Below are 25,990 nucleotides of genomic sequence, written 5' to 3'. Positions count from 1 at the left end.
GAGACCATCCAGAGTAAGACAAAGCTACAGGTTACAATTTATTTTTATTTTATTTCTTTACAAATTAAAGATGCATTGAAAAATAAACCAATGAAGAGAAATGAGAGGTCCAGAGCAGGGGCAACCTAGGCTGGGAGCAGGCAAGCCTGGCCGCCGTCCATCCTAGCCCTTGTCCTGCCCCACACAGTTGGGTTGGAAAGTAACTTGTCAGCCATTCAGTCCATACCAATGCCCAAGTGGTGTTTCAGAAGGAGAGGACAGGGCTCCAACTGCTTCTGCCTCTCTCCAGCAACCCCAGCTTGGAGAAGTGGTGTTTCCAGTGGGAGCTAGGTGGATGTGGGCTGGCTCTGTGAGGTATTGCAAGTTGATGATCAGGCTCCCTACAGAACCATCCAGTGTCGGGGCCTCTCCAGCTGGAAAGGAGGCTGGGACCTCTCCCAAGTGTGTTAAGATGTGCCTCTACCCACGAAGTGATCAGCAATCATTGCAGGGGACAGCACACGCAGTGGGAGCAGAGTGAACGCTTACTAACCACCCTCCACGTAACTAATGTGTCTGCTGACCCCCTGGCCCAGAAGGACCACTTTTCTCTCCACCACCGATCATTTATATACCAGCTCTTTTGCACCTGGATATTTTATCCCTAATATAGGAAGTTGTTGATGACACTGAGCTGAATTAGCCACCCCCTGTAGTAAGCCTGGGATCCCATACTCCTCCTTGCCTCTGCCTGCTTCTCCTTTCGGAGGTTGGTCCAAAAGGACACATTGCCAGAGTCTGGGTGCCTCCAAACCCCCAACACCAAATCATACAGTGAACTGAGAAACTACATTCATTACGACAGGATTAGCAGGAAAAGGAGGGCAGAGTGAGGGATGGGGCACCTTCCATCAGCAGGACATGACAGTGGTAGGATACTTGAGCCCAGAAAGAAGGTGTCTCCTTATATCTCCCCCTCCCCCCAAAGAGACTGAAGTCAGCTTACAATGACTTATAAGATATGGAACTGTCCCAATTTCTCTGCCATCCTGGGGTGCTTCCTGGAAGCTGGCCTAGGACCCTGTGCCATTTACCCACTTGCTTTAGCTCAGTAGCTGCCGAATCTCCTTGTGCATATGACAGAGAAAGTCCACATAGGATTCTCCCCCACTCAGGCTATTGTCTTCCACCAGGAAGTTCTTGAACATCATCTCCATCTTGTCTTCCTGTTTCACCACGATAAGCTATGACCAGAATGTGTAGTGGTAAGACAGGGCCAAAGGAAACAGCACACCCAGAATCCCATGACCTCCTCACTCATTCACTCCCCACCCACCTCCCAAGTGAGAGTTTAAAAGGTAAGAACAGTGTTCTGATCAGTGTTACCTTCATGTACCGTGACCTCTGTGCCCTTAAGCTATCAATGAGACCTCGAACCTTCTTGGACAGTGGATTATCCAGAACTGGCAAGACACTCTGAAATACAAAAATTCATTCATCCTTAAAGTACTCTGAGTTCAGTTAAGGGGCAGCACAGAGTTACACATTACCAGAAACAAACCTGGAACAATGAGAGCACCCTCCCCTCCACCTCACAAGTACTGTACTGGACTGCCGGATACATAAAGGGTTCCTGCTCACATCACAAACTATTCCACACCCTTGACTCCCAGCCCTCACCAAGCCACTGGTGATCTGACTGAAGGAGGCAACATTGAAAAGGCTCTGGACGACACCTTGTTGGACACTTGCTCCCACCCAGACAAAGAGGTTGAGCCCATTCTCCAGTAAATATATATCGCCATTGCTTAGACGCTCTTCAGATGCTCGAACTGCTGGTGGTTCAGTGGTACTCTCAATAGGAGACTTTGTCTAGACAAAAGCAAAGAGGCAAAAGGTCACCAAGAGCCATAGACAGACCTGCTCCCTTCCACATATACACAGAACTTAGAAGGTAAGTAAGTTCCCAGACACCAGTTCAGTGGTCTCTGTGTGTGAAATGAAATAAAACATAGAAGTTCTTTTCTCAAAGCAGTGTCTCCGATTCTAACTTTCAGTCGCACCAGTGGTAGAAGCCGAGGGTAGAAGAAGACATTGGTCTCAGCCACATCCATAGAGGTAACCAGCTGTCGAGCATAGGCGCGGTCGTCAGTAGTGACTTCAGCTCCAGGGTGTAGGACATCACTCTTCAATACACAGTTCAGGTAAACTGGAAGTAGCTTCATGCACTCAGGAAGGATCAACTAGTGGTTTTATCAAAATAAAGTCAATGAACATGAGAAATTCTCCCATATGCAAAACATTGTCCATCCCCCTAATCCCTCCACTAGCATACTTGCCCCTACCTGTCCTGCAGAAGAGGGGCTGGCACAGTTCTTTCTGTAACATGCCAGAATCTGGGCACACTGGGTGATGAGAGTGTCACGCACAGTCTTCACGGGGCTGTTCAGGATACCCCGGTATGCTGGATGAGGAAGGGAGGTAGCACTACTGTCAGCCACCCATCACATGTGTGTTCCCAGCATCACACTACCCGGGAATGCTGAATCGCTCACCAATCTGGACCATCTCAGCCCCAAGCCCACCCTGCCCTGCCTCCACTCTCACCAAACTTGGCCATATAGTTGATGAGCGTATCAGTCTCACAGTTCCGATACAGATCAGCTAGCTGGGTGCAGCAGTTCAGGGCCAGGTTGTGTATGCGGAGCCGACGCTGCCCTGCACAGCTGGTATAAAGCAGGGCACACTAGGGAAGGAGAAAGGAGGAGCTCACACCCCTCCCTCACAAAAATTCTCAGAAGCTGCCCCTTTGCTGTATTAAACCCAAAGAAAAGCATGAGCCACTCCTCCCCCAGCTCTTCTTCCAGTCCTTTCTACCCGCTTATCTATTTCCCAGCACTTCCTCGCCAGCCCCTGCCTCCTCCCGCCTGCCACCTGCAGGAGGGCTCCACTCTCTTCGTTAAGCCGATCATCATGCTTGAACTCCACAGTCACTGTCTTGTTCGCATCCAGCCCAGCCAGCTCCACATCTGTCGTATTGCTCATGTAGAAAGCGCCAAAAAAATCTACAGCACGGATACCTGAGGCAACAGGGACAGGGTCAGGCATGACAGGTGCCATGTGCCTCCCTCTCAGATTTGCTGTCACCTGCTCTTTAACCAGACTTACCAGTGCTTGTGCGAACCCTCATCACAGCATCAAAGCCAACAACCTTCTGTACATCACGACGAAGGTCACTCAGGAACCTTTCCTGGTCATTCTCCACCTGCCCAGAGTCACATCACTGAGCACAGAGCTCACTCTGCAGTCAGTCTCCCTGCCCTCTTCGCTCCATAAGCCTATTTAATCATTAGGAGGGATGAATGATGATGACAGTGACAGCTTTTAAGCATCCAGGTACATGCCAGTTGCCATACAGAATGCTTTACATATAATTAATTCTGTACACAAATCTTAGTAAGTATTAAAACCCCATTTTACAGATGAAAGAACAAAGGAAGAAGTAAGTAATTTATTCTATGTCAGAGAGCCAGCAAATGGTAGGGCCAGGCTGTTTCCAAGATCCAGTCTTAACTGCCACACCATTCTTAGGGTTCACTTTACACTCCTCCAGCACAATTCTTTTTTTTTTAATTGTGGTCATAGGGATAGAAACCATGGTCTTGGTGCATTCTAGGCAAGCACTTGACCACTGAGCTACACTTCTAATCCTTTTTAAATTTTATTTTGAGACTGGGTCTCATTAAATTGCCCAGGCTGGCCTCAAATCTGTGATCATTCTGGTTCGGCCTCCCAAGTGGCTTGGATTAAGGGCATGAGTCACTGTGTACTAGCAACAAAATTCTTACTCATGAGTCAGCAGCTAAGCAGCCTCTCCCCATGGAAGCACTCCCAGCCCTGCTGCCACCTGCCAACCAGAATCCCACACTGTACCTGAAAGCAGGCATATTTGTAGATGGAGCCACCAGTGAGTTGGGGCACAACTGAGAGTGTGGCCACATCCACATACTGGTTAGGGAAGAGGAAGAGGTCTACACAACAGCCTTGGGCCACACACTCTTTGGCCAGAGTCTGATACACACTCGTCTGAGGCTGGAACAGAGTCTGGGGGGAGCAGAAGAAATATTCAAACAGCTCTGCCCTCTTTCAAAACTATGTATGTGATAATGTAATATGGGATACTCAAATACTTCTAAGACTTCAGATCTAACAGTAGTAGTTATAAACAGGAGTTTATAACAGTAGTAAAAAGTGCTCTTTAAGAAAAAGTCCATCACAGGCTTTAAGTCAAAATGGGATAGATAATGTGGGAAAAGAGCAGCAGGCTAAAGTCACAGATGTGACATATGAATACAGTCCCTTAAGAAAGTTACAAGTGGATACTGGGAAGTGTCATCACCTTCTGTAATGGAAAGGCCTCCCTCCTCCTTCCATTCCCACACCTTCTCTTTGTCTGTGTTGATCAGCTTCCTGTCATCTCTGTTCTTCAGCTTCCCTGGGGCCTCTGCAATAGGTAAGGACGTGTGGAACACAAACAGCTTCCCTGCACACTCGGCAGCCTAGGAAAGAAGACAGCGTACTTGTTCATTCTTTCCTTTGTTCACCCATCATTATTTATTCATCCCTTCCCTCTTCACTTCAGTACCAAGTGTCAGACAAGCTGACTTACTGGGCAGCATCAATCACTGAAGAAAATGAATACAGCATTCCAGGGGTCCAAAGATGGTCAGAGGAAACCAAGACAGGAAGTTGTCTGGGACTCCGGCCTTACCTTCAGGGCCTCCATCCCAGCCTGGATAACCGGTGCAAACACTGTCTCTGTTTCCCTTGTGTCTGCAAATATTTCTGGAATCTGATCCAGGAGGCTGAAGAGACAGGTGACAGAAGATAACCCAAATTAGTACCCAGATTCCTCTGCCTCTTTCTCAATTTCCCTAAGAGTTACCTGGTGCCCAGACTATTAAAACTCCTAAGCTACAGCCCCTTCTTCACTACAAACTCCTCTGTTCAACTACCTGGCCTTTTTTTTTTTCTTTTTTTTTTTAAGATAGGGTCTCACTATGAGTTCATATTGGCCTTCAACTCACTATGTAGCAGAGGCTGCCCTTGAATTTGCAGTGATCTGCCTGTCTCAGCCTCTTCTGACCATTTTTTGGTTTCAGTTTGCTTCTTATTTTTTGCAGTGCTAAGGAATGAACCTAGGATCCGCCATGCTAGGTAAGTACTACCAAGCTACATCCCTAGCCCTTTTTTTTATTTTGAAGCAGAGCCTCACTAAGTTACCCAGGCTGGACTTATAAACTTATAAATCTTCTTGCCTAGCTCCCCAGATACCTGGGAATACAGGAATGTGCTACCTTGCCTGGCTCCCTGCCCTTCTATGATTGTACTCTCTCTACTCCCCTTACCCTCATGATCTGGCTTACCTGGTGATGACTGCCCGAGACTCATTGACATTGACCAGGAAGCCATCTAGCAGTGGCACAAACATATCAGCCACATCGGATACAACCATCATCTGTGGCTGGGCCAATGAGCTCTTCACATTGTAGAAGTGGAGCACCTTATTGTAGGTGACAAAGCCAACATTGATTGCTGATTCTTCTGCCCCACCTTCCCTGTAAAAGGTGACAGTTATTTAGATTTACCACCTTATCCACCAATCACAACTTCAGGACATTGGGCTCTGCTGATGCCATCAACCCAGACACCCCAACATCAGCCAAAGGAATCACCTCAGCTTCACAACTCTTACCTGGGCAGGTAGTCCAACAGTGACTTAAGCTCCTCACAGAGGAGCCTAACGAGGCCAGTTCTGATGGCATTGTATGAGACATCAATCATGAAGATGAAGGCAGGAGGGCTGGGGAACTTATTGTTCTGCAGAAGAAGGAAATGTTGGGAGGAAAGAGGCCAGTTGAGCAGGTCAACTGACCAGAAAGTAGCCAGCATCAAAAAAAACCAGGAAGAGATAAGAGGAATGATAACAGCTATCCTTAGCTGTTTCATTATTTTCCACCCACAGCTCTTCTCCTTCTACCTTCCCTCACCTTGCAGTAATCTACAGTGGCCAAGAATTCATAAGAGCCCAAAGATAGCTCGGGACGGTCATGAGCATCCACACGTCTGCCGGTGTGATCCAGATGTTGGAAATACTGGGGGGGAACTGCAGGGAATATGCAGAATGTTATTCAAAGGGTCCAGGCCCAATCTTAGTACATCTGGCCCTAGCTGAGCTACCTCGCATTCTCACATGTACCCTGTTTCCAGCTCCTGAAAAATGGACCCTCATCTAACTAAAAAGGAGAATAATCAAGATGTCATGAGGGGGGCTGGGGATTTAGCTCAGCGGCATAAGCGCCTGCCTTGCAAGCAGGCAGTCGTAAGTTCGATCCCTGGTACCGATAAAAACGAAAAAGACAAAAAAAAAAAAAAAAAAAAAAAAAAACGCAAAGATGCCATGAGGACCTTTTCCTCCCCAAATACTAGCTTCCATAGACATACCGTCATTGATGCAGCTGCAAAAGCAGCACTGAAAGCGCCTTCCTCCCTCGATGAACTGCATGAAAGGGCACATGTATGCTTTGCAGCGATTGCAGCGTAAGGGGCCAGATTCACCATGGTCTACGACATATGGTGAAGCCTAAGGAGCAAAGGGGAGAGGCTCAGATGGAGCAAAAGGACAACCTGGAAGGAAAACTGGCACGTGCTCCTGGAAGGAACAGGTTGGAAAAGGATGAGGACACAGGATGAGGGTAATGATCACAGGAAAGTGTCTAAAACAGTCTACATTCCACCATTCTCTCTCTTTTTACTCTCTTCCCAGACTGCATTTCTTCCCAGAAGAGAAGAGGGGCTGTGAGATTTGCCATAGCAAGCCAGGGAATGTTATGGGTGTACAAAGGGGAAGCCAGAGATTACACACGATTTTTGTTCCTGGCCTTAATTTCAATCCCTTTTACTCCTGCCCAAGGGATCTTGACCTCTGCTTCCTCCCCTGATACTTCTCTCCCTCACCCATAGAATTCTGTGTCACCGAATAATTGATCCAGGTAGATGTCACTTTATGTAAGAGATAGCATCCAGGCATCCCCACTGGGATCCAGAAAGAAAAAAGAAAAACACAGAAAGGGATGGACAGAAGCAGAATATAAACAGTGCCTTGAGCTTCCAGGTCAAGAGAACTCCATTTGAATTTATATCAGTGAGGCATGAACATGACAGTAAGCTATCAAGGCCTGAAAAAGAGCTGCCCTATTCTTTTTTCCACACTGGTTTCAGGGACTGGAGTGACAGATCAGCTCTAAACCAGGTAAGGGATGCAGTATTGGATCCTAATATACCTTTTCTCTTTACGCTGTCCTAACATCCCTAACCTATTGAAGTAAAGAAAAAAACAGAATGCTTATCTCATAGAGATGATCATGCAATGAGATGTTCTTATCTCCAGCTGTCTTCCCCAGCTCATCCTATGAACCCTGGTCCCACACTGCAATTTGTTGGGTTTTTGCTGTCATCTCTACTATTCCTTCAGCCACAGACCCTGGGAAGGAAGCTACTGAAGATGCCATCCTGTCCTGCCTAGTCAAGATGTCTTCCATCAGGCCAATTAGGATCACATACAGGAAGCATCCTGACTCCCACCCCACCCCCTGTCCATTATATTTTAGCCCCTTCCTTGACTTACCTCCTCGGGGGGCAGCATTGCCAGGGGCTTGATGACAGCTGCCAGGGGCACCTGAGCCTGCTTAGCCATGTCAGATGTGCAAGGAATATTATAGGATGTGCATCGGATGTATCGGGGACTTGCATTCCCTGAAGGAAGAGGTGAAAGTCCTAGGTCAGATCACAGAATTCCTGCAGATACCAGTCTTCCATCTGAGAGCTACTCCATCACCTCCACATGTGCTTGAGTTGATGCCATCTTTCCCCACATAAGGACTGGTCTCTGGTTAAAGACTGCCAAAAACATCCAACCAGAAAGATAACCTTGGAGCAAAAGCCTTTTAGGGAGGATATATACCCTTCTCACCTTGGTCTTTCACCAGGAAGTTGGTGGTGACTAGGGGTGGCACCTGGCCCCGTACACCAGTAACAAATGGCTCTGAACCCCGGTTGTTCCTGTCATCTTCGATGACCTGAATCTGCAGGGAAGAAGTCGGATGAATGAGATGATAGAAGAAAAAGACGTGCTAGGTCCCACAGTACTAAGAAAAAGAAAGGCTAGAGCTGCAGCAGCACAGAAACTTTACAATTTGCCAAAGAATATCTCACACGTAAGGCCTGCACTCCTTCCACACTATAGCCAGCAGCAGGATGCTGGACAAGCCACACTGAGAATGGCTTCCTGATGAACTGTTCCCTAATCCCCAGTCAAAAATGAGCACCATCTCACTCCTCCCACGCCTGGAAAGCTCCAACTCTGATCCCAGACCATTACACAAGTTTAGAGTCCATATCTTTCCCCCATGGGGCCTTCCCACCTCCTCTCCCCAAGCCATACTGAGTCAGGGCAGGAAAGCAAACAGTAACCACGTAAAAATGCATCTACCTGGAATGACTCTACACTCAATGAAATTAACAAGGGACAGGGTAAGAAGAGAATTAAACAGCCAGAAACGATCAGGTAAGACAAGGAAGCAGATGCTGCCTTCCTTTGAGGTAAGCATCAATGTGCATAAATAGAAGTTAAGTGTCCAATTCTCATAGCCCAATCCTCAGCCCCACATTTGACAGATACAGTGAAAATTAGGAAAAAAAGAAAAAAGGATATGCAAAGCTGGTGATCAAACCTTTGTGCAGGCTGGTGACTTTTGGTCAGTTACTTCAAGATGAGTTTTATAAAACCAAAAAAGTAAAGGCCAAATAACTGTAACCAGCAGCAAAAAGGGTTGAAGCTTAGAAACATATCAGACTCTCCTGATAAGGAAGTGGCCCAAACCAGCAATCCCTCTGTGAGAAATGCCAGTTTGGGATATCAGGAACCTGTATGTTAGTAGCCACCTACACAAATGTTTCTCTACAACAGGCTGTAGATAAATTAAACCCAAAGGGAAAAAGAGCTACTGCTTGACTTTGTCCTGTTCCATCATATAACAGAGGCAGGTTCCTGGAGGAGCCAGCAAGACTAAAACTCAAATGCACATGCCGCCTGGCCACGCCCTAGGAGCCTGACCCTCTACCACCCCATACTCAAGGCACTGCTAACTGCTTGCTACCTCTTCATTCCATGGTGACTTGAAGCATGCATATCCTTCAGCTTAGAAAAGAGATCTAGAAGGGCTAAGGGAGGAGAATGAAGAAGGATGGACATGGTGGATGAGGTGGAGATGTGGTCAGAGGCATGCATCAATGGCACTAACACAGGGATGACACGCACAGACACACCCACCCCCTGCACTTACGGGACTAGGAATGGCATCAGGGTCTATTCTGTGCCTGGTTTTCTGCTGAGGAGGCAGCTCATTGAGTTGCTTTTAGTGTTTTAATTTTAAAGGCAGCAGGGGGATATCAGGAAGGAGACAAAAGAACAAGAGGTAGATGTTACTTCTCTCAACCCTGATGAATTAGACATGAACAGCTGGAGCCCAGCTCAGATCCTTTCTGAAATCAGGCCCTCTTTACATCTGAAACTCCAAACCTCAGTGGCTCAGAATGTGAAGTAGCAAGATGAGGAGTGGGAGCAAACAGGAGGCAAGCAGGGCTTTGTAGGAGAGGCTAAATGGGAGAGCCCGTACGAAGAGGAATGTTCCCTCCAAAAACCAAACCTCCCATCTAAAAATCTCTTCTTTTATGGGAAGAAGTCTCCATCACACCCAACCAAACTCCCCCTACTGTAAAGGTGGTGAAAGAAAGGAGAAGCTGCTCAATCCTCACAGGTTCACCCTTAGCCAACAGGCTCCCTCACCATGGTGGGTTCCCAAAGGAAGAGGGAAGAGAACGGAATGAAATATGGCAATGGCTAAGCATGGTGGGTAACTGACATAGCAACATTACAGGCAGGACTATAAAGTGGCCCCTACACAGGAGTATAGTACAGTCCCAGCCTCTATCCTGAGCCTGCTGAGGAGGGCCTGAAGCTGAGTGAGGTTCACCCTCTTCCTTGGAGGAGCAGCTTCCCTGTGCCCATGGATCTTTACACACTCTCTCTCACTGTAGTTCATTCTTCCTATTCACACTGCAGAGCTACCAACCAAAAGTACTGGGGACTTCCTCCTCTAGGACTGTCCAAGTAGGAGCAGGAAGACCAGTGAGGGTGCCCTCCTCTGAACACCTAATGCCAAAGAATGCTGCACTACTAGGCCTAAGAGGACACAACCCAGCCACTACTTCCAGGAAGGGCAGCGACGACCATGCCATGATGTCAGTAACAACGGAACACAGTCTTCACCCATAGCTCTACTAACATTGCTGTTCTCTCTCTTAGTTTCCCTTCCTTCTCTGTGCCACTGTGGAATGAAACTGCCCAAAAGTGAAAAAAGATTCTGAAACTGAAAATTGTTCAAAGACTCAAAAATCACTTCGAGATTTTAGGCCTACAAGATGAATGAATAAGAAAAATCTTTTGGGCATGCTAGATAAACGTCTCATCTAGGCCAACTGGTTTATCTAGCAGACACAAACTCTTTTCTCAGGACCACACAAGTAACTACTTACAGGACTGGGGATGGCATCTGGGTCCAGACGCTTAGGAGGCAGTGGCTGAGGAGGCCCAGGCTGACTGCTAAAGGTGGGTGCTCCAGGGTAGGGGCTTCCATAATTGGGCTGAGGGCCCCTGCCTGGTCCAAAGGAACCTGAGAGACAAGGGCACACGTTATTAATTCCAAATCCCACAAACATAGAATTATGAGGTACATTAGTGCCTGGTGAAGTCATTCACAGAAACCACTATCTGAACTATGACAAAAAAAAAGAGGGACCAGGGATTTAGTTCAGTGGTGTAAATGCCTGCCTGGCCAGTGCAAGGTACTGGGTTTGATCCCCGGGTCCAAAAATATAAAATAAAAATAAAGTCAACTGTATTCTATGAAAAAACAGAACATCTTGTATAAGATAAGCTCAAGGCTGTGAGCTTGAATCCTGATATCTCCTGCCCAAAACAAGTAAAAAATGCCTTGTAAACCTCACAACCAAGGAATGATGCTCTCAAGCTATCCATCTTGACCTTGTGAAATACTCACCATTTTGTTGCAGCTGATAACCTGGCTGCTGGGGGGAGTGCATAGGTGGTGGTGGTCCTTGGAGCCCAGTCATCTGGGTACCTGGGGGCAGAGCTTGAGGAGGTGAGGACACATGGTTGGGCTGGTTCATGGGGGGGCCCCCAAAACCCTGTCCAGGTGGGAGTGAACCAGTCATCGAAGGCATCCGAGGACCCCCTGAAGTTGGGGGTGTGAAGCTGGAGGCCAATGGGGGTGCAGACCGCTGGGGAGGCTGAATCCCAGGATGACCTTGGGCCTGGCTAACGGGAGGTGCCTGGCCCTGAGGATAGGAGCCATATAGACCAGAGTTGGGGAAGCTTCCTGAGGCTGAGGCCATTGATGTTGGTGGTCCTGAGGAGGAGGTAGAGGAGGTAGAGTCAGTAGTCATTCTGCATCCTGTAGCAAGTCCCTTCCTACAAAAGAGGGGGCAAGTATGCCTGCCCCATCTTCTGAGGCTCAGAGGTACAGGAAATAAAAGCAATTCAGGTGTATCCACAGAGCCTTAGGTCTCTCAAAAGGGCACAGGAATATTCCTATGGTCACCACTACTTACCATAGCCCAGCCCTGAAGGGGGAGGGGCTGGGGCCATAGCACCACTGATCTGCATTCCAGCCAGCTGGGCGGTCACCTGTGCACTTGTCGGGGGAGGGCCATAAGGCTGAAGCACAGCAGCTGGCTGGCTGACTGCAGGGGCCAATGGGGATCCAAATGGCTGAGACCCAGGGAGCCTAGAAAGAGAATGAAAGCAGAAATGCCTGGTCAGCTGGGCCGCCCTGCAAAGATGTCAGCAAGGTCACATTACATTGGAAAGTACATTGTTGTCTGGCATCTTACTTCACCCTGAGCTCTCTTATGGCTTCAGATTCATGTATTTGTGGGCCAATTACATTTCTGATTATTTGCACTGTATTTGTGACGTCTTCATTTTCCACTAGATTTATTCTACAAACATATGGCAAGCACTCTCAGGTCAAATAAGGTACTTTATACTTTGTGTGCTTCTATTAGTTCTTCAGTTAAACACTTTGGTATTCATTCAATAAACTAAGATTTTCTTCACCAAGTATTTGCTTTAACTAGTGAACATTAAGCTCTTTGTTGGGCTTTGCATTTGTCTTCCATAGCACTAAATGTACTATTAGGCCTATGCTAGATGTTCCAGAAGTCCTTGTCAGAATAATTTCATTCCACGGTATTGATCCATTAATATGGATAATACTATCAACTAGCCAGTGCCATTCTGTTACATGCTCTTATAATGGTAAACCATCACTTTATCTATGAATTAAAAAACATCTCTAAGTTCTTTATTTAGCCTATTCCTATAGCAAAATAATGAGGGACACAGAGGAGAATGGAAGCTAAACAATGAAAGTCTAAGTAACAGGCTGACCCATATTTATTCCAAGCTGAACTACAAAATAAATATATAACATCAACAGAAAAAAAAAGCACAAAATATATATGAATCACAATACAACCACTGATGAAACAAACAAGTAAAAAAATGGAACACACTAGCATCCAAAGGCTCTACACACAACTCCCACATTGTACCTTCTCTTTTTTCCCAGGGGTAACAGAGTACACTCTCCTAACTTACTAAAAATCATTCCATCTTTGTGTTAGCAACACGTGTGTATGGACTGAGTATTGAACCATGGATCTCCCCACTGAGCTACATGCCAGCCCTTTTTATAATTTTTATTTCGAGACAGGATCTCACTAAGACACTAACTTACCCAGGCTAGTGATCATCCTGCCTCAGTCTCACAAAGTGCTAGGATTAGAGGCATACATCACCATATCCATTCCAGTTTTTCAACCTTTTAAACAGAATGATAATATGGGGCTGGGGATTTAGCTCAGCGGCGTAAGCGCCTGCCTTGCAAGTGTGCAGCTGTGAGTTTGATCCCCGGTACCAATAAAAAAAAAAAAAAAAACAGAATGATAATATATATTTCTTTGGATTTTGTATCTTTTCTTTAACAATGCTTATGTGGTATATTTTTATTTTTTTATTGGTACCAGGGATTGAACTCATGACCTTGCGCTTGCCAAGCAGGCACTTATGCCACTGAGCTAAATCCCTGGCTCTGTTCAACAATGTTTATGAAACTTATCTTGTGATAGCACCTCTAGCTACAGTTCATTTCTCCTTCATCAATAAACATTATTCTACTTACTAAACATGTCTTATGATATAGGGAGATTAGAGCCAGTGTCTCACATCTGCCAGGAAAGCCTGATTTTTGGTTTTACAAATAATGTTGCTGTTAACATTCATTCATCCATTTTTGAGCAAGGTTGTTATGTTGCTAGCCTCAAATTCTTAGGATGAAATAAATATTCATAGATAGTTTGCCAAAAAATGTATATATACTTCAGGAAAAATAGTATGATTTTTTTTCAGCAGATGCTGTTACCCTTGTGGGGACCCTAGAAGATGTCATGTATTGCAGAAAACCCACTACATTGCCCACTCTTAGAGAAGAAATTGAAAATATAGTTACAGTCCTGAGTTCAATTCCTGGATACAAAAAGAAAGAAAGAAAACACATGTACAGCAATCTCAATGACGAAGATTATCGAAGAGGCAATTCTGCATAGTAATAAATGTCTGGAAGCTAAAGGCCACCACCGTGAGCACCTCTTGCAATTGTCAAGTCCAAAGGTAACTTGCATTAATCTGATGATGTCCCAATAAAGTTAGTATTAAAATATTTATAAAATATTTCTTTTCCTGAGGGGTACATACTTTTTTGTTGTTGTTGACATTCTTTTTTTTTGGGGGGGGGTGTCTTTTTCTTTTTAATCGGTACCGGGGATCGAACTCACAACTGCCTGTTTGCAAGGCAGGCGCTTATGCCGCTGAGCTAAATTCCCAGCCCTACTTTTTTTGTCTTTTTGAACAGTTTCACTATGTGGTTCAGGCTGGCCTTAAACTCACCGTGTAGCCCACGCTGGCCTCAACTTGCAACAATACTCTTTTTCCTTTTTATCGGTACCAGGGATCGAACTCACGACTGCCTGCTTGCAAGGCAGGCACTTATGCCGCTGAGCTAAATCCCCAGCCCCTGCAGCAATACTCTTGTTTCAGCCTCCCAAGTGCTGGGATTACAAGTGTGCTGCCATGCCTGGTCTGCATACATTTTTCTTTCTGTTTTTGTTTGTGTGTGCGCATATATATATTGGCCTCCCTAGTGCTGGGATTACAGATCTGTGTCCCCACACCCAGCTTCATTATTTTTCTTTTGCTTTTTTTTTTTGTCTTTTTCATTTTTATCGGTACCAGGGATCAAACTCACAACCACACACTTATGAGGCAGGCGCTTATGCCACTGAGCTAAATCCCCAGCCCAGCTTCATTATTTTTCAACTGGACTATCTTTTTTAAATGATTTCTATCACTACATGTTTATAGTAACAGTACATAATGATTACATCCATCATGGGGAGTTGGCACAAGTACAGAACACATTTGCTATGATTGATACATTGTGTCAACTTGAGAAGTCTAGAAATTTAACTAAGAAACTCAGTATTTCTACATTCTGGGTTGTAACAAGGAACAGTTATGCTCTAGGATGTTGTTCATTGTGTCAATTTGAGAAAGAAGTTTAAGTGACTCAGCAAGGGGCCAGGGTCCTTACTTTGCAAACATCCTCAGCCTGTGCAAGAGGGCAGGCAGATGGTGTGAGTGTTACACCCCCCAGAGGCCTACCCTGCTGAGAAGGTAAGAGAGAAAAGGCTTCTCTCCTGGTTTCCCTTCATTGCTTGCTTTGCTGTCTTCTGCCACCTTAACTGTTGCCCCTTTGCCATACCACCCTGCCTTGGAGCCCGCTGATTAACTTTTTTTTTCAAATCCATTTTATTTCAAAGAGAAAAAAAATTTCAAAATATATCAGTTGCACAAAAATGGTACATAATTACACATTGTCATCCCCAAATCACTCAACCGGAGCACAAGACATCTTCATTCAACCATCCAAACAATAGCAGTACAAATCTTTCCCTTCAAATGAATTCAGAGAGAGCAGTAGTATAACTATCTTAACTATTTTTTATACACACACACACACACACACACATACACATATATACACACATATACACATCTTGTTCCTTTCAGCTTCTTACACTAGTGAGACTATGTTTTTACCCAAGTGTGTATGATTTATTTCACTTATCTGTATGGTCTCAAGTTGCATCCATTTACTTATAAAAGTCTCACATTTATCCTTCTTTTTTTTTGTACCAGGGATCAAACTAATGACCTTGCATAGTTTATCCTTTTTTATGGCCAAGTAGTACTCCATGTATAAAAACACCACATCATTTTTATCCATTCCTCAGCTGATGGGCATTTGGGTTGTTTTCAAGATCTACTTATTATAAATTGTGCTGCTATAAACATGGTACACGTGTATCACTGTGGTATAATGTTTTTAATTTTGGAGGGAAGAGACCCAGAAAGGGAATAGCTGGGTCAAATGAGATCTCTAGTCCTAGTTTTTTGAGGAATCTCAACACTGATTTCCACAATGGCTGCACCAGTCTACACTCCTACCAACAGTGGAGAAGGGTTCCTTTTTTCCCACATCCTCTCTAGCATTTGTTATTGCTTAATTTCTTGACACTAGCCATTCTTTCTGCGGTAAAGTGAAATCTCAGTGTTTTTTTAAAAAATATCTCGAATGACCAGTGATGTTGAACATTTTTTCATATATTTATTTGCTGTCTGTATTTCTCCGTCTGAGAAGTATATATTCATCTCAGATGCCCATTTTTGGATTGAGTCTTTAAATCTGGGAGGACTGATTTTTTTGAGTTCTTTATATGCACTCCATATTAATCCTTTGCCTGAGATACAGCTGGCAAACATTTTCTCCCACATTGTGGGTTGTCTCTTCACTTTGTTGGTGGATTGTCTTGCTGTGCAAAAGCTTTTCATACAGGATGAGATCCCATTTGTTGTTTTTCTTTGTAATAGTTCCTGTGCAATTGGGGTTTTGTTCATAAAGTCTTTGCCTACACCCATGTTTTCAAGAGTTTTATCTACTCTATCTTCCAGTGGACTTAATGTTTTTATTTTAATATTAGGATCTTTAATCCACTCTGATTTTAGCTTAATGTATGGTGAAAGATATGGGTCCAGCGTTAACTTCTGGTAAGTGTACAGCCAGTTTTTCCAGCACCATCTATTAAAGACAGTCAGCAGACTGTGGACTGAACTTCCACACACCTTTCCTTCTTTAATTTTGGGTGCTGGGTATTTTGTCCCAGCAATGAAAGGTAAGTAACTAAGACAACATCTAATTATTTTTACTTCCCCTTTCCCTCCCCCTGGACTGTCCTGTGATTAGTAGGAGCTCTTTATATATTGCAGATACTTTTTTTTGGTGTTGAGATTGAACTCAGAGCCTGGTGCGTGCTAGGCAAGCACTCCACTATGATTTCTCCCATTCTATTTTATTTATAAATATCTTTTTCATTTTGGCAACTTGTCTTTCCAGTATGCTTTCTCCTCGGTATTCTCTCTTTCTAATTATTCTCATCAGCATAAGTTCATCTCAAAAAAACTATGCTGGGTTGGCCTCAGTGGTAGAACACTGGCATGTGTAAGCTCCTGGATTCAATCCCCAGCACTGAAGAAGGCGGGGGGCGGGGGGTGCTTGATTGTAAAATCAAGCTAAAATTCAGAATAGAGCCAGAAATGGTGGTGCATGCCTGTACTCCCAGCACTCGGAAGGCTGAGGAAAGAGGATGGCTACAAGTTGGGAGGCCAGCCTGGCCTACATAGTTAATTCAGGCCCAGCCTGAACTGCATAGCAAGATCTTGTCTCAAAGTTAACAACAGAAAAAAATCAGAATGGATAAAGAAAATGTGGTATATCCATTCAATGCGAGACATTACCAAAAAGTGGTGGTCTATACTGTGTTTCTCTTTCCTTCCTTCCTTCCTTCCTTTCCTCCATCCCTCCCTGCTTCCCTCCTTCTTCTCTCCCTTCCTTCTTTTACAGGCAAATGGCTGAGGCTCAAACCCAGGCAAAGGCAAATACCATACCACTGAGCTACACCCACGGCCCCTTTTATTTTATTTTGAGACAGAATCTCACTAAATTGCATAGGCTGGCCTCCAACTCACAATCCTCCCAACTAGCAAGGATTACAGGCATGCACCATCATGCCTGGCTCTATTTCTACTTCAGTATCTGTTTTTCTTTTTAAAATCCTTCTTTCTGGGCTCATTTTCCTTTTGATCTTAAGTCTCTCTCGTAGTAGTTTTTTTAACCAAGTTTGTATATTACCAACTCTTTGATCTGAAATATCTTTAATTTGCCCTTTTAATAAGCTACAGTTGTAAACTGATAACTATTTTCCTTTAATGCTGTTATTGGCCTACTATCTGCTGTCCACTAGTAAGTTTCTACTGAATCAAAACAATTGTTTCCCTCCTCAGAGAAGCCCTCATGGCCTGAGTTAAGGGATTGTGATTTGTTTCATATCTGCTTCTGGAAGGTACCCATGATCAAACTTAAAAAACAGTGAGAACATTAATTTCCATGTCATTAAAATCACCCCTTTAAATGCACAGTGTGGTTTTTAATTTCAGTCATCAAACCGAATCCAATTTAGAACATTTTATGACTCCAAAATGTTCCCTCACGTCTACTTGTAGCCTCAAGACCTCACCCCCCACTCCTTCCTAACAGTCAACCAGAGAAAAACAGAACTCCTTAGCACTGCCCTCAGCCGGTGTGCAGGTTTTTTCCTAATCTAACTGTTCACTGAAGGAATTCCAATCATTTCTCAGGAAAGTCCAAGAACTTCTTCTATCCCCAGTACCTGCTTAAACTTAAGTCCCTAGGCCTGTTCTGACTTTTCTTTTCTCTTCTTTCCTTCCCCCACTTCCTTCCATCTAGCCATCTGCCTACCCATCTATCAATCTAGGGTCTTGCTATGTTGCCCAGGTTAGTCTTGAACTCTTTGGCTAAAATGATTCTCCTGCTTCAGCCTCCTTGGTAGCAGGGATCACCAGTGCCTGCCACCATACCTGGCCATCTTGTATTCTCAAGATAATAATTTAATTCCCACCAAACTCACAGATAGTCACAGAGTCAACTTATCACTCTGACTTTTGGTCTCTACTTGGTCTCTAGAACTTGAGGATTTCACTTTCTAAACACTTAACTATGAACTTGAAACCATTTTTTTCCCCAGATTATTCCAGACGCCACACTCTCCTGGTTTATATGCCACCACACTACTGCTCTTCCTCATTGTCTTTGTTTGTTCATCTGGTTGGTTTCTGCCGCAGTAAGGAGCAAACCCAGGGCCTCACAGATGCGAGGCAACAGCTTTACCATTGAGCTCTACCACAAACTCCCACACTTAAATTTGCTCCTCCTCACAGCCAACAAATTTATTTCTACCTCAGGACCTTTAGACTTCATTTCTTCTTTCTATTAGACTCTTCCCCCAGATTGTTGCATGGCTCACTTCATCTCTTCACTGAGGTCTTCAGAGAGGCTTTCCTTAATCAGCACTATTTACACTTTTTTTTTTTTTTTTTGTACCAGGGATCGAACTCATGACTGCCTGCTTGCAAGGCAGGTGCTTATGCTGCTGAGCTAAATCCCCAGCCCAATCGGCATTATTTAAACAGCTCCAAACTTTGTCGGTCTGTTGTCTTCCATGTATCCCACTCACGTACCTTATTCAGGCTTCTATTCAACACTAAAAACGTATAATTTGGACACTTAGTGTCATAAGATCTTTATTGTGTGTGGGGGGGATCAGGAATCAAGACCATGAACTTGCTAGGCAGACACTTACGTCACTGAACTATATCCCCAGCCCAAAAGTGAATCTTTCATTATCACATCTTCTGTCCATACTTGTACTTTACTTATTACCAGAAAACAGAAAACCTTCTATCAGAGATGACTTCCTTTAGTTGGTGAATTTTCATGTAAACAGAGGTTAAAAAGTCATGTACTGGGCTGGGGGTTTAGCTCAGTGGTATAAGTGCTTGCTTGGCAAACACGAGGTTGTAAGTTTGATTCCCAGCACCAAAAAAAAAAAAAAAAAAAAGTCATGTACCAATGAAGTTTTCATCGCTTACATGGTTTTCTTTTGAGTGTTTTTCATTTTATAACTGGTCATGCACAAACATAACCAATCAGTCTACTAAGTGCCTACCTACTCTACAGAAAAAGGAGAAGCTCCTGGAGGAGATATAACTAATCCTGAGATTGTCCTCCTTCCATCCTTAAACCTCAGACTGCAACCATTATTAAAGATGTCTAAAACAAGACAAAAAATGCTGAGTGTGGTGGTATATGCCTTAATCTCAGCAACTTGGGAGGTTGAGCCCGGAGGACCACTGCAAGTTCAAGGCCAGTCTGGGCTAAATAATGAGTCTAGAGCAGCCTGAATTACATAGCAAGACTCTGTCTCAAAAAAAAAAAAAATGGATACTAGCCAATCATGGCAGTCCACACCTATGACACCACAGATCACAGGCATCACATATCCTCTGAAAGGATGAGGCAGGAGGATCTCAAACTCAAAAGCACAAACCCAGTTTGGACAAATGAGCAACTTAGCAAAACGCTGTCTCAAGAATGGGAATGGAGATTAGTACAACAGCCTGGGTTTCAATTCACAGTACCACAAAACTAATCAATCAATCAATCAAACAAACTAATCAATTGAGTGGGGCTAGGAATTTAGTTCAATGGTAGAGTACTTGCCTACCATGCAGGGGACCTGGGGTTCTGCAAAAGAGGGGGAAAAGAACAGAACAGAACTCAGGTTCAACGAAAAAGAGCTCAAGTACTAAAATGGGTCAGTAACCCACAGGACACCTGTAACCTATAATCAACAGCATCTATGGCATGGAAAAAAAGATGACAAAATATAAGGCATAAGGAACAGAGAAAGGGATCTACAAGGAACTCACTAATTTTAGCTTAACCCAAATACACACCTCTGCATGGGAACGGTGGAAGAGCTGGGTCCATTCTGTATATCACCTTGGCCAAACTGGCCATATGCAGCCTGGCCACAAGGTGCCTGTGCTGTCGAGGATGGGGGTGCCCCTGAAGAGGGTGGAGCTCTTGACACACCTGAGGGTAAAGGACACAAAGCAAGTGATTAGGAAATAACTTTATCCTCCTCCCTTAGCCAGGAATTCAAAGCAAGAATCAATATCTCAGACCTTTGCTGACCCAGTACCACAGCTGCACAGTGAACAGTACACTATCAGCATGCAACTCGTGCTCCAGCGGCACTCTGAACACAGATGCCTTACACCCAGCCTACGCTCTCCTAAACAAGTACACTATGGAGAAGCTGTAACCAGAGCCACAAGAATATGGGGGTTTCAGCCAAGCACAGTGGCTTGTATGCTTGTAATCCCAACATTCAGGAAGCTGAGGCAGGAGGATTGCTGAGTTCAAGACAGGTACATAAAGAGGTACATAAAGAGTTCAAGGACATGGGGCCAGGAATTTCGCTCAGTGGCAGAAGCACCTACTTGGCAAGAATAAGGTCATGAGTTCAATCCCCAGTACCATCCTTTCTATGCATCGGAGCTGCCACCAAGGCTACTTTTACTCATCTTAGCCACCTTTCCCACATGTGGGAAGAAAGTTATTAGTTACTTAGCAAGCCACTTTTGAAACTGACCTCTGCTCAATTTTTCTTTAGCTGTCTTTGTTATAGATTAGATATTACAGAACCTGCATAGGAAAAGACAAGTAATCTGAATTTGCTCACTAATCGTGAAAGAACCAGACAGGTTTTCCTCTCTGTGACAAAGCTCTTTATTTTATTTTATTTCATTTCATTTTATTTATTTTAGACACGGTCTCCCTCTATAATTCAGTCTGGCCTTGAACTCATTACACAGCCCACACTGGCTTTGAACTCATGGTGATCCTTCTGCTTCAGCCCCCTGAGTGGTGGGATTATAGGTGTGTACCACTACACCCAGCTAAAGAATAACCAACTCCATTTTGATAAATCAACTAGACAGAGCAGACACAGACTCTGTCCAGGCAAAATCCCAACCAAGGAAGATGCTTCCAAAGAACTAAGATGTAATTTTACCACCTTAGAGGACTGGGGATTTAGCTCAGTGGCATAAGCACCTGCCTTGCAAGCAGGTGGTCATTGAGTTCGATCCCCGGTACCGGCAAAAAAAGAGAAAAAAAAAATTTAATTTTACCACCTCGCAGATTTTTTTTTGTTTGTTTGTTTGTTTTGTTTTATGGGTACCGGGGATTGAACTCACGACCCCCTGCTTGCAAGGCAGGTGCTTATGCCGCTGAGCTAAATCCCCAGCCCCTCGAAGATTTTTTTTCACAGCTATAATTAAAATGGCAATACTTCATTCATTTTCCAAATCGTATCTATGCTTCCCCAGTGCCCTTTTTTTTTAACCTAAGATGGGTCAGTAATACACAGGGGTGGACATCAGCAGCACGGAATTTACTCTTTAAAAGTATAAAGAGAAGCCATGCATGGTGGTGCACATTTGTAATCCCAGTATTCTGGGAGGCCGAGGCAAGAGGATCATAATTTCAATCCCAGCCTGGGTAAAAGACTGTGACATAATAACTAAACACAGTCTGAGGATGTAGCTTAGTGCCAAGGCCCTGAGTAACAAACAAAAGCAACAATAAATTACAGGCTGGGCATGATGGCATATGCCTGTAATCTCAGCACTCAGGAGGCTGAGGCAGGAGGATTGCTGCAAATGCAAGGCCAGCTTGCATTACAAAGTGAGTTCGAGGCCAGCCTGTGCATAGTGCATAGTCTCAAAAAAACAAAAAGAGGGCTGGGGATTTAGCTCAGTGGCATAAGCACCTGCCTTGCAAGCAGGCGATCGTGAGTTCGATCCCTGGTACCGATAAAAAGTTAAAAAAAAAAAAAAAAAAGAAAAAATTTGGCACACCATATGGCTAATAAAAGCAGTACCATTATAAATAGTTTCTGAAATGCCCTGTGGGTAATTTGTAGAGTAACTGCTATTCTTTAAAAATTAACATAAAAGCCAAACACCTGTGGATGGAGGTACAGCTCAGCAGTAGATCACATGCTTGGTATAGAGAGGGTCCTGGGTTAGATCTCCAGCAGACTCCCCCTCAAAAAAACTAAATACTGAGCCTAACACAGAACCAGATTGGTCTCATTTCCCTGACATTATAGAACATAGAAAAAGCAGAGGAAACTAAGCAAAGAAAAAGAAATGACAGATATAAGATATCTATTAGAAGATATAAGAAGTACCAAAAATCAGGCACAAACACTTTTCATCTCAGAATCACTTATAGACAAGAGTCATTCCAGAGTCATCAGTGCAATGAGAGGTACAGGTAAAGATATGGTTATAAACAGAGAAGATAGAGACAGAGATAGAGATGAAGATAGAGAAAGAGAAACACTGATTTGGGTGGGATTTTAGGTCAACAGGCTCTGGAGGAGTTAAGATCATAACCTTTCCATTTAGCTCTCACCAATGGGAACGAGTGAGGCTCTACAGAGTGACACCCACTGAACCTGGAAAATGTACTCTCACTAGATGGCTTAAGGCAGAAACCAGTCACCCATATAAAACAAGGAAGGAAGGTTTCAGAAGAGATCGGGCATGTTCAGAGTGGAATGGCTATAGACAGGCCTCGCAGTTTCAGAAAGCCAGATTTATGTTTTTCAATCCCAGCCACTAAACTCCCTAAGCTGCTTTGCTAGAGCAAAACAATCCAACCTGACCACTACTGATTCCTGCCTTTGCACAAAAAGAAACTTGGAAACATACCAAGAGGGGGTGTTTGCTGATAGCCTGGCACTGGACCATTGTAGGCTCCATAGGAAGCTGGAGGTGCTGCAGACCCTGGCTGCCCACTGTAATTGGACTGATGATACCCTGGGTAAATGGGCTGCGGCTGCCCAAATGGCGGCACAGGTGGAGCTGACTGGTTGACATTCATTATGAGAGCATCCCCAACTTGGTCTCACCTATTAGATGACAGAAAAGAGAGAAATTAGTCAAAACACATACTATCCTTTTTTTTGGACAGGGTTCTTGCTATGGAGATTAGGCTGGCCTTGAACTCAGGTAGCTGGCCTTGAACACACAGCAATCTTCTTGCCTCAGCCTCTTGAGTGCAATGATTATAGGTAGGCTCCACCAGGCCTGACAAGTCAAAACAAGTTTTCTGAAGAGAGAGCAACTACTCAAGTTAAGAAGTAGAGATAAAAAGGGATTGACCTCATGAGGCAGTGATCAGCTTAATCATTCCCACACTGCCACTGGATCTCTTTCTGCCCCAACCAGTATCCAGTTATGCTTCCTTAAAGAAAGGATTTTGTTACTGTGAATTCCACTTTGGCTTTGACACTGCCAAGTGGGTATAAATTTCAGCTTCATACAGACCCACTAGAATGAAGCAGCAGCCTCCACTTTCCAATGGTATGATTTTTTTTTTTTTTTTTTTTTGTCTTTTTCCTTTTTATCGGTACTGGGGATCGAACTCATGACTGCCTGCTTGCAAGGCAGGTACTTATGCCGCTGAGCTAAATCCCCAGCCCAACAATGGTATGATTTCTAGTGTCTAGTTACCAAGAATCTTATGGCTGCTGAATTACCACAAAGTTACAGATAAATGAAAGAATGTCTCCATTTTCCACTGATTCTCTCCAGCATTCACTCAACCATTCCTTCAATAAACAATGAGTATCCTCTAGTGTGCTGTTTTTTCTTTTTTTCCCAAGACAGAGTCTCTCTGTGTATCTCAGGCTGGTCTTGAACTCACTATGGAGCCCAGGCTGGCCTTGAACTCACAGCAATCCTCCTGGCTCATCCCCCTGAGCACTGGGCAGGTGTGTGCCAGCACCAATCCTGACTGTGCTAGTTTTTTTTTTTTTTTTAATCGGTATTGAACTCATAAGGCAGGTGCTTATGCCGCTGAGCTAAATCCCCAGCCTATGCTAGTTGTTTTTAATCACAAGGCAAAAGTCGAGGTTTAATTGGCAAAATCTCTCCCCTTCAAAAGACAAACTTTTGGGTTAGGGATATATCTCAGTGGCACAGTAAGGTAGTGAGTTCAATTCTCAGTATAAAAAAAAAGACAACTTTTTAAGAGTAACAGTTTAAGAAATGACATCTGTGGCTGAACCATAACAATCCCCAAAAGCCACTCCAATCTCAGCCTTTCTGCTAAAGAATGTATGACAGCCCAGTGTAGTGGTACATGCCTGTGATCCCAACTATTTGAGAGGTTTTGGCAGATCATGAGTCCCAGCAAACCTCCATCACAAAAACACAAAATAATAAGAGTATATGAACTGAAACATTAATTACCAAATGCAAAAAAGTTTAGCGAAGCAACTGATTAAAACTTGAGTTAAGCCAAAACATCTTCTTCACATAAGTTATACAGGCAGTTAGAAAGTAAGTGGCAGGTAGGACTTCATGGAGAAAAATCATTCATCTTTTCCCTCAAAGAGAGCACTGTGTGTCTTTTAAAATCCTAGTGCACTTCTCCATTGTTTCTGCTCTTGAGAGGCTCAGGGAGGATTGTACCGAGTTCGAGGCCAACCTGGGCTACAAAGTGAGCTCAATGCCAGCCTGTGAGACAGTGAGACAGTGTTTCAAAAAGAGAAATAAATAAATACATGATCATTATGAATGTAGGGCACCATCAAACTCACTACAATCTTGCCCAGGCAATAAGTGATAGAGAGCCTTAGGAGGTTCAGTTCTTGTTCTTCCATAAAAAGGAGATCATATCTATTATACAAAGCTTTATCATCCTAATTATCCTAAGCTGAAGGGGCCAGGCAAGATACCCTGAAGCATGAGGATCGCCAACAGTTCAAGGCCAGCCTGGGCTATATAAGCCCAGTTCTAGGCCAGTCTGGACCATATAGTGAGATGGTGTCTCAGAAAAAAAAAAAAAAAAGAAAGAAAAAGAAAGGAAGGAAGAGGCAGAAGACCTCACAAGAGCTACTACAAAACAATGAGGATCTCCTCTTGGCTAGGAAAGGCTAGCTTAACTACAGAACATCTGAGTTGCTCCTGGACTAGCATTCTAAACTCCAACCCACCAAATCCTAAACCTTACACAGGGTCACTGACTCTAAATTTGACAGATATCTGCCTCCCCTTCTTTCTAAAGTCAGAGGAGTTTCTTCATCGGAAAATTATTCTCTCAAACACACTCTAGAACTTGGAATCATACTCTCCTCTTGATTCCATTCTAGATGGACAGTTCAGAGTGACAACCCAAGGGGGCGGGGCAAGCTTCCTAGAACTCTGAAAGTAGTCGAGCTTTGGAGGCTGGGAGTGCCCAGGATCAAGATCTAGACGACAGCTTCTCAGGCCATGGTCAGAGAAAAACCTAGTCCATTGAGCATTAAAGAACGGTTGTGTTGCGCCCTTCGAGAGACTCGGAGCAGGAAGCAGGAGCCGGAACCTGCGCCGTGAGCAGAAAGAAGAGACTAGGACTGATCCTCAGTCGTGGATGCAGTGAGGGTCTCTTTTTCGGGCCCTGCCCGCAGGCTCCTCTCTTCCTTCCAGAACCGGACTCCGATCTGGATAGTAATACCCCATCCTCTTCTCTACACTGCTACCCACCACCCAACCTCCGATGCCACTCCTCACCCGGCTCCAGATCCAGGTTCGCCTTCGTTCCTACGTCTTAGGCACCCAGGCTCCACTTCCGGTTCCGACCTGGAGCCTTGGCATCGCCCCCGGAAGTTCAGCCTCCAGGCTCCAGTCGCGGCCACTCCTTCTGCCACG

At 44.4% G+C, this 25,990-nt stretch overlaps 1 protein-coding gene across 2 annotated transcripts; it reads right to left on the bottom strand.

Moving 5' to 3' along the window:
• Window positions 1-25: 25 nt before the first annotated feature.
• Window positions 26-25,990, bottom strand: Sec24c (SEC24 homolog C, COPII coat complex component). Of its 2 annotated transcripts, XM_005005333.4 has the most exons (24): window positions 25,853-25,990; window positions 23,006-23,205; window positions 20,174-20,312; window positions 11,731-11,906; window positions 11,160-11,528; window positions 10,636-10,772; window positions 9,384-9,452; window positions 8,012-8,123; window positions 7,667-7,794; window positions 6,484-6,622; window positions 6,030-6,145; window positions 5,735-5,859; window positions 5,406-5,597; window positions 4,751-4,844; window positions 4,422-4,538; window positions 3,913-4,083; window positions 3,148-3,244; window positions 2,914-3,059; window positions 2,587-2,725; window positions 2,325-2,443; window positions 2,043-2,222; window positions 1,660-1,851; window positions 1,366-1,455; window positions 26-1,223 (listed from the first exon to the last, which is right to left on the bottom strand). In XM_005005333.4, exons 2-24 carry the CDS (start codon window positions 23,175-23,177, stop codon window positions 1,083-1,085), a joined length of 3,360 nt encoding a protein of 1,119 aa, XP_005005390.1. In that variant the 5' UTR covers window positions 23,178-23,205; window positions 25,853-25,990; the 3' UTR covers window positions 26-1,082. The 2 variants fall into 2 exon arrangements, with proteins under 2 accessions (XP_005005390.1, XP_003473844.1); XM_003473796.5 differs by lacking the exon at window positions 9,384-9,452 and having other exon boundaries at window positions 25,853-25,989.

This window comes from Cavia porcellus, unplaced genomic scaffold, assembly GCF_034190915.1.
Source record: "Cavia porcellus strain 051 isolate PalLab524CR breed Dunkin Hartley unplaced genomic scaffold, mCavPor4.1 scaffold_28, whole genome shotgun sequence".
NCBI classification, from domain to species: Eukaryota; Metazoa; Chordata; class Mammalia; order Rodentia; family Caviidae; genus Cavia; species Cavia porcellus.
This window is presented reverse-complemented; position numbering and strand designations above follow the sequence as displayed.

Excerpts from the sequence above, each read along its gene's own strand:
- Sec24c (XM_005005333.4), bottom strand. The coding sequence starts at position 23,177 with ATGAATGTCAACCAGTCAGCTCCACCTGTGCCGCCATTTGGGCAGCCG. Across the intron at positions 3,245-3,912 it reads ACAAATATGCCTGCTTTCAG|GTGGAGAATGACCAGGAAAG; the intron begins GTACAGTGTGGG and ends GACTCTGGGCAG. Across the intron at positions 1,456-1,659 it reads GTCAGATCACCAGTGGCTTG|AGTGTCTTGCCAGTTCTGGA; the intron begins GTGAGGGCTGGG and ends TTTGTATTTCAG.